The sequence below is a fragment of the Cyrtonyx montezumae genome, unplaced genomic scaffold (genome assembly GCF_038088225.1).
Source record: "Cyrtonyx montezumae isolate F1298 unplaced genomic scaffold, pur_monq_1.0 scaffold_48, whole genome shotgun sequence".
NCBI lineage: Eukaryota > Metazoa > Chordata > Aves > Galliformes > Odontophoridae > Cyrtonyx > Cyrtonyx montezumae.
Window position 1 is genome coordinate 1,481,461 of NW_027072054.1, and position 8,814 is coordinate 1,490,274.

The 8,814-nt window shown below is 63.3% G+C and overlaps 1 protein-coding gene across 1 annotated transcript; it reads right to left on the reverse strand.

Annotated features, from left to right (window-relative positions):
- Positions 1–351: 351 nt before the first annotated feature.
- C1QL1 (complement C1q like 1) lies at positions 352–5,019 on the reverse strand. Its single transcript, XM_065747631.1, has 2 exons — positions 4,175–5,019; positions 352–810 (listed from the first exon to the last, which is right to left on the reverse strand). The coding sequence occupies exons 1-2, from the start codon at positions 4,730–4,732 to the stop codon at positions 631–633; spliced, it is 738 nt and encodes a 245-aa protein (XP_065603703.1). The 5' UTR covers positions 4,733–5,019; the 3' UTR covers positions 352–630.
- Positions 5,020–8,814: the final 3,795 nt, after the last annotated feature.

Below are 8,814 nucleotides of genomic sequence, written 5' to 3' on the forward strand. Positions count from 1 at the left end.
TTTGCCACGGGGACGCATCCCAGCACGGGGACACGTCTGACCATGTGCTATCATGCAGATAGGACCTGCCAAGGGGACACATTCTGCTATAGGGACACAGCCCCCTACGGGACCATGTCCCACTATGGGGCCGTGTCTCGTCACAGCTTCCCCACACCACCCAGCCCTGTGAAGCCCAACCCCTCCGTGGGCACTGTGAGTCCTCAGGGGTCCCATCCCATCGTCACCCGGGGATGGTGCCCCGGTTCCTTGGCCGGGCTGAGTCAGGACAACGAGGCTGGAAGACGCTGTCCCCAACCCTGGGGACACCCGACGCAGGGACAAAGACAGCACACAGGGAGAGGTCACAGCTCTGCTTTACCATGGAGTCACCCGGGGCCGGGCAGCTCCCCCGGCACAACCCCAGCGTGAGGCACCCTGCACAGACCCACATCCTGTGGGCACCGAGTGGGTCACAGCCGGGAGACCGCCCCTGTGCTCCCCCTGCCCCGAATTAGCAGCAATGGGGTGAGCGGGTGATGGGGAAGAGGGCTCCAGGGCCCCACAGCCGGCCATAGGGCTGCACATGGGGATGCTGTGGGGCTGGGTGGGCATGGAGCGATGCCGTGGGGCGATGCCATGGGTCCAAGCTCAGTCCGAGTAGATGATGAAGCCCGAGAAGGTGCTGTACTTGTTGTTGTTGCCGCCGTGGGCTTTGCCCCCGTCCAGCTTGATGAAGACCTCATCGCCCGCGTCCAGGTGCAGGATGACGCTGTTGCTGGCGTAGTCGTAGTTCTGGTCCGCATCCTGCGCGATGGCGCTGGCCCGCACCTGCACAGGGGGCAGCGCATTAAAACATCCACACCTGAGGCCCCACTTCTCTGCTGTGACCCCTGAGCCGCCCACCCCATGGGGCACCCACGGGCCCCATTCCCCCCTCACTTCCTTAGAGCCAAACTGTGGGTGATGGGACTTGGATGGAAGAGATAGTGCTGGTGTGGGGACAGTGGTGCCACCATGGTGCTGCTGGGCATCACTCCAACCCACAGGCTCAAACATGGGGCTACGGCTCAGGTGTGGGGCAGGAAGGGATGCTCATGTCTGTAAAAACCCACACGTGCCCAATGGCCCCATGGCTGCCCAGGGAAGTGGCACTGCAGCTGCAGCTGATAGGGAATTATTGGGGTAATCAAATCTGAGCCGGAGCCTTGCAGCGAGATCTCAGCGTGCCGGGTGACAGTGACAAGGCGGCAGGTAAAAAATCCCATGTGAAATGCAAAGCAGCACAGGAGGGAGAAGCAGCTCTTAATTAGGACTGACAAGAATGGGCTCTCCACTGGCTCACAGGGGGCGGCCCCAAACCCACAGCTGAAGGACACAACCACGGCCCCGTGGCCACCCCTGGGGTGCTGCTACCCCAAAAGCCACTGGGGCTGAGGCAGCAGCAGCCCCAGACCCACAGGCAGCTCACGGCCGTGACAGATCCCACCCATCAGCCCCTGTTTACTCTGGAACCTACTGACGTCCCAGTGCACCGCCCGTCCCCACTGCAGCGAGTGCCATCCGTCTTCCCTCGTTAAGGAGCCGCCTCGTCACCGCGCGCCCGCCAGCCCTTGGCTAACCAGGGAAGATAAATGGCTCCGTGTCGGCAGAGGAGGCGGCGGTGCCACCGCGTTGTCCCAGCAGCCGTGTCCCCAGGACCGGAGGGGACACAGAGATGGGGCACATCTGTGCATCTGTGGCACTGCCCGTGGGAAGGGAGCTGTCCCCACATCCAAGGGATGTGGGAAGAAGTGCCAAAAATGGGGACGTGGCATCTGGGGGAGTGCTGTCACCAACCCCACTGACCCTACGGCTGGGAGCTGTCCTCAGCAGTGCCCTAGCCACTGTGACCACCACAGCTCCATGGCCATCCACTGCAGAGGGACATCACGCAGTGTCTGGGGGTACCTCATGTCTTTGGGGTCAAACACATCACCTTTGGGTGCACCCAGGCTCTCTAGGATGCAGCTCCATGGACGTGTCCTTCTGTGGGGCCACACCTGGGGGACCATCCCCCACTGTCCCCATATCCCCACAGTGGACAACACCGAGATGATCCATCTATCTTTCTCGCAAACGCAATTTTGTCTCCCGAAACAGTGACAAGCTAATACAAATAATCATAATTAATGCTAATTAACCACCAGGAGCAGCTCCCCTGGCTCTCATTAACTCGAGCAGTGCGGCCGGTGCTGCAGTGGACACTTCTCCATAGGGAAACATTGGGTCATCACCGCGGTGGTGCAACCCCACCGCCCCGACTTCACTCTGGGGCCGAATTTCTGCGACACAAACTCCAATTAGAGCAGCGATATCGCGTCGGCAATTAGCACCCGGAGCGCGGGGACGGCTCCGAGGCCGGCGCCCGACGAGGACGGCCGCGACGATGATTAAGCTGTATTGCAGCCGCACGCCCGAATGGGTTTATTTACTCTTGACAGGAGCTTTGTAGCTTCGGGAAACGCAGCTGTTAGTGCCGGCACGAGCCCACGGCGTGGGGATGGCAGAGGGATGGGTGGCGACCCCGTTTGCAGATGGGTTTTGGGATCCTAAATCACTGCGTGGGGTTATTTGGGAAGGAATAAACCCCATCCAAGTGCTGGGGGGACGCTCAGCGCAATGGGCACTGCAGGGGGTGCTCGGAGTTGTTGCCGTGGGGATAAGCACAGAGGATCCCAACCGCCCCAAATTTGGGGTTGTGAGCCAAGGGAGGGAGAACCCAACAGCTGAAATCCAAACCCAACTGCTGGGGCAAAGCTGTGGCTCAGACCATGGGGAGATGCGGATGGCAAAGGGTTGGGGCAGTGTTCCCACTCCCAGCTGGATTCTGGGCTCCTACATCCCTCTGTGAGGCTCTTGAGGAGGGAAAAGCCCCATTCAGGTGCTGGGCAATGCTTAGCACAATGGGTACTGCACGGTGATGCTCGGAGGCAGCACCGTGGGGATTAGCACTGAGCATCCCCTAATGCCTCAGATTTGGGGCTGTGAGTGAAGGGAGAGAGAACCCAACAGACAAAAGCCAAACCCAACTGCTGGGGCAGAGCTGTGGCTCAGACCATGGGGAGATGTCACCCCGCTGAGCTCAGTGCAGTGTGACATTTGCAGTGTGACAGCCATAGCTCCGGCAAAGGGATGAGCCATCACCTGGAAGCCTCAGCCATGGGGATGGTGCTCAGGGACACCGGGACAGGGGGGATCTGGGGATGGAGAGGGCTGCGGGTGCGGGGGACAGGGGCAGCCTCAGCACTGGGGCACCGGTGGCACCATGTGTCACCCGGGGGCTGTCACCGGGTGGATGGGATGTCCCATGGGCACACAGCAGCTGGGGATGGCAGTGTCTCTCCCTAATAGGATCGAGGAGCAGTGGACCTGGCTCCGTGCGGGGCTCACGCTGCCCTCAGTGTGCGTTCAGCACTGTGTAGCCCCCGCAGTGTCCCCGAGGCCACCGCAGACGCTGTCCCTGCACAGATGTCCCCAGGGCACGGCTGCCAGCACGCTCCTTGGGGACACTGCAGGGAGCACATGGACACGCCACGGCAGGGCAGGGCACATCACGGGGGCAGGAAGGGGACTGAGAAAGGACCCAGGGGGACACATCATCGACTGTGGGAGAAGGATGGAGCGTCCCAGGGGTGCACATCCCATGGACAAGAGGAGATAGGGGTCCTCGGGGGTGCACCTGGTGCACATCTCTGGCACCAGAACAAGGATGGAGCATTTCAAGGGTGCACATCCCATGGGCTGGGGAGGGGCAGAGGAACGTGGGGGCTCATCCTAAGTCTGGAAAAGGGACAGAGCAACCTGGGGGTGTACATCCCATGGGTGGGAGGAGGAGAGGGGACCTCAGGGATGCACCTCGGGTACATCGTCAGTGCTGGGAGAACTGAGCATCCTAGGGGTGCACATCCCATGGCTGGAGGAGGGATGGGGCATCCTGGGGTGCATGTTTCATGGGCAGGAGAAGGACAGGGCACCTCAGGGAGGGACCTGAAGCTCATCATTGCCACTGATGGAAGGACAGAGCATCGTGGGGGCAAACATCCCACGGGCAAGAGAAGGACAGAGCATCCTGGGGCTGTACATAATGTGCATCCCATGGGCAGGAGAAGGATAGGACCCCCCGAAGACCCTCCCAGACCCCTCCATCCCATACCTGCCCATTCTTGCAGAGGTCAGCCCACATGCTGGTGCCGTCTCCGCCGCGCATCAGGACGTGGTAGGTGAAGAAGTAGGTGCCGGGGATGACACAGGTGAACTTCCCCGAGGCGGCATCGTAGCTGTTGCCCAGGTTGGTGACCACATCGTCGAACTTGAGGATCTCATAGCCCTCGTGTGGGTTCTTCAGGCCGGCGTAGAAGGCGACGCGCGGCACGGTGCTGTAGGTGGCCGTGCTCACCGCCCCCGTCCCCCCCAAACCAGGCAGCCCGGGGGGTCCCGGTTTGCCCGCTTCTCCCCTCACCCCCGGCGGACCCGCAGCTCCCGGCGGGCCCGGTTCGCCGGGGGGTCCCGGTGGTCCCGGTTTGCCCGGTTTACCCGCTTTGCCCTGCGGCCCCTGCACCAGCGTAGAGGGCGGTGGGAGCGGGCCGCCCCCCGGTGCGGTGCCCCCGTAGGGCTCGCAGAGCATGCGGCAGGTGCCCAGCATCTCGTAGCGGCCGTCGGTGCCCGCCGAGCTCACCAGCACCGGGATGAGCACCACCAGCACCAGCACCATCACCACGCCCGCAGCGGCCGCCAGCAAAGTTTTACGGCCGAGGCTGAGCCGACGCCCCGCCGGGGCTGCTCGCTGGGCCGGAATGGTGCCGGTTTGGGGGGCGGGCAGGGCGGTGGGGTCCGGGGATCGGCGGTACCGCTCCGCTCCGATCCGCTCCGCTGAGCTCCGGTGCGCTCCGCTCCGGGCCACGCCCCCCCTCGAGGCCACGCCCACTGCCGCCGTAGACACGCCCCGTCAGACCTTAACCACGCCCGTTCCCACCTTAGACACGCCCACTTCTGACAGACCACGCCCATTTCACCCTAGACCACGCCCCCTCCGCGCGGTGCCGCCCCCAGCACCGACCGGGGAGCGCAGACCGCGGCCCTCCGTGGCCACGCCCCCACCCGCGCAGACCCCGCGGCCACGCGCGGGGCACGAGTGGCTGTGAGCAGCCGGAGGCACTGATGCTCCGCGTCCCCTCTGCGTCCCCGGTGGGACCACGGGTGGCTCAGCCCGTGGCACTGCTCCCCGGGTTTGTCACCTGGGCACCCATTGGGACCAGCCCAGAGCGGGGAGCCCCGCGACGTACGGGGACACGCGGTCACACGCGTGGGGGATGCATTTGGCACGCGGTGGACATTCAGTCACGCACCAGGGGGACACGTGTATAGAGCCAACCCTATATCCCCCCGAGTGCCCCACAGCTCCCACCCCACGGCACGCCCACGTGGACACTGTCCCCATCCCCACCGTCCCAGCTGGGACCGCTGGGCACAGGGAGCAGGGCCACACCTGCACTCAGCACAGCCCATGGGGCGGCAGTGTCACACTGCCCCTCCATGGCCACCGTCACTACCCGCCCCCGGCACGTCCCCTTCACCCCAACCCCCCCCTCCAGCCCCACGCACGCACCGCGCTGTGACCCACATGGGATGGCACTGCCGCTGGTAGCGGGGCTGAGCGCACCGTCCCCGGCGATGCCACCCCCACGCACATGGCAGTGACGGTGACAGCGGGGACGAAGCCCTGTGGCACACCCCGCAATGCGCCCGGGGCTTTGGTGGCCGCGCTCCGCCGCGTGTCACCCCGCGTTCCGCAGCCGAGGACCGGGGGCTGTGGGGCCGAGCGCCCGCTTGTCACAGCCGGCATCGCGACGCGATGGGAAGTGACAGCCGCCCGCGGCGCCGCGGCCGAATCGCAACGGGGACGCGGGGACCGGTGACACCCATCAGAGTGACACCACAGCCCTGGGACACGCAGCCGAGGCGCGGGCTTTGGGGGATGTATGAATACTTTGGGGTCGGGGTGCCGCCCCTGCGCTGTCCCCGTGTCCCCAGGAGCAGTAACCACGTGAAGGACAACTGCACTCCGCCGCTGCTTCCCCGCTTCTTTTCTCCCTCTCCCTTCCTTTTCCTTCTCTTTTCTTTTTTAATGAGCTCCTAAAAATACGCCTCGGCGAGGCCATGGGCTCCGTGAGTCACCCTCCGGCGCAGCGCTCCCACGGGTGGCACAGAGCTGTGCACGGGGACGGGGACAGGGGTGGTGTGGCCACGGAGGGGCCCCATTGGACACCCCCAGATTGAATCACGGCACTCGCCTCGTGCTGAGGAATAATGGGTCAGTGCTGTGCCCAGGCAATGTGTGCCAATGTCACCTTGTCCCCAGAGCAGGGCCACCGCTACAGATCACCTCACCACCCCAAAACAGTATGTCCCCATGGTGCAGCCACCACCCCAAAACATCACATCCCTATGGCACAGCCACCACCCCAAACCATGTCCCTACTGGCATGGCCACCACCCCCAGGCCACCATATCCCCATGGCATGGCCACCGCTCCAAACTACCTCATGCTCGTTGACATGGCCATAAACCCAAATCACTGCATCTCCAGGGCACAGCCACCACCTCAAACAACCACGTCCCATGGCACAGCCACCACCCCAAAGTGCCACGTTCCCATGGTACCAGCGCCGGGAGCATCACCCCACACGTGCAGCACCATGCAAGTGGGGACAACATCCCACAGCAGAGACCCCACGGTCATTCCTGTCCCCATCCCCTGCTCGTGGGCCACCGCAGCCCCTCAGCCAAGCAAGCAAAGCCCCATTAGCAGCTGAAGGATGGGGAAGGACAAAGCTGAGAGGCAGCATCTCCTCGTGCCGCGCGCCTGCCGCTCTCTGCAAAGGTTAAGCAAACAGCAGCTCTCACAGAATCGATGCGCAGCCGAGCCCGCGGCTGTTTGCTCTGCAGAGTGAGGCGGAGGTGGGCGGCCCGGGGGCACGGAGGGGCCGCAGTGGTGTGGGCACAATCAATGCTTGTGGGGCACGGGGATGGCACGGGGGCACGGGGCTGGCCATGGCCCTGCTGCTGGCTTGGAGCTCGTTAGGGAGGATAAGGGATTTGGGGAAGAGAGAGCATGCAGTGGTGGGGCTGTGGGATGGGGTCAGAGCTGCTCTGTGCCTCAGTTTCCCCTCCACATGTGTGGAGGTGCACACCTGTGTGGGAATGCATGTGCACACGTGGATGTGTGTGGGTGCATGTGGCTGAGCTGACACGTGCACACAGGTGTGCAACGCCCATGCGCCCACCGAGGTGGGTGTGCAATCAATGGGCTGCAAAAGCTCCTGCGTGGGGCTTCCTCTGCTGCTGCCTACTGCCTGGGGGCACCTGTCCACCCACAAACCCATCCATTATCCATCCATACAGCCAACCTCACTCCCTTCCTCCCATCCTCCCTCACTCCCTTCCTCCCATCCTCCCTCCATCCCTTCCATCCATCCATCCACACCCATTCAACCATTTATGCACACTGCCCTCTATCTCTACCTGCATCCACCCATGCACACGATTGTAACCATCTTCACAGCTATCTATCCACACATCCACCCATCCATGCATCCATGCATCAGTTTAACCCCACATCATCTGCACATCCACCCACCCACCCACCTACCTGCCCATCCACCCACCCACCCACCCACCCACCCATCCATCCATCCCCACGTCCTCCATGCACGCACACATCCATTTGTCCACGCATCCACCCTTCCTCCATCCTTCCAGCCATCCATCCATCCCTCCACGCATCCTTCCATCCCTCCACCCCTCCCCCCACCCCTGCAGACCTGCAGCACCTCCAGCACTGAGAAAGGGCACTGTGACTGCCTCATTGGGCAGCAGAGCTGATTAAACGAAGGTGTTAATGAGGAGTTTTCCAGACGAGTGATGATGTGGCACGGTGTCCGGGCGCTGTGACAACACAGAGATGGGGGAGAAAGAAACACAAGGGGAAACTGAGGCACAGTTCTAGCACAGCGTTTCCTTGTCCCTGCTAAGTGCCTTGGCCATGGCCACCATGCACCCACCACAGGCCTGGCACCCGACTGGCTCCTCGGTTGACTCAGGGGGCTATAGCTGGCTGGCTGATGGGCAAGCTGCCCAGCTGGGGGTGGGCTGACCCTCATACCCAGTGCTGGGAACTGCTCCCCATCTGATGAGGTGATCCCGGCGCAGCTTTGGGGTGAGCTGGGGGCAGTACATCCCCATAGCCCGTCCCCATTGCACGGCCGCTCATTACAGAGGCTATGGGCGCAGCAGGGCCACCACCCTCCCACCGCTTGGCAATTAAGGGCTGCCAACACCGATACTTAATTAGAGCCTGGCTGATCGAGACAGCCGGTGACTGATGGAAAATCACTGCTTGCCTGGCAGCAGGGGATGGGGACAAGGCGGGCGGACGGGACCAGCACGGGGACCGTGGGGATGCATCCCCCAGCGGGTCGGAGACCATGCAGCGACGGGGTGGCGGCCCACAGGACATGCAGGGGAGTGGCCGTGGCACTGTGAAGAAGTGACACTGCGTGACACCCCACGGGCCACGCAGTGACAGCAAGGCTGGGTGACACCCGCAGGCCACGCGCTGACGGCCACGCTGTGCGATACACTGCGGGACGGCGGTGACGTGACGCGGGGTGACACCCGTGGGCCATGCAATGACATGGCACTGTGTGACACCCCATGTGCCAGGCAGTGACAGTGACTCCGTGTGACAACCCATGGGAGCTGCAGTGACACTGCATGGCACCCTGTGGCCAGGCA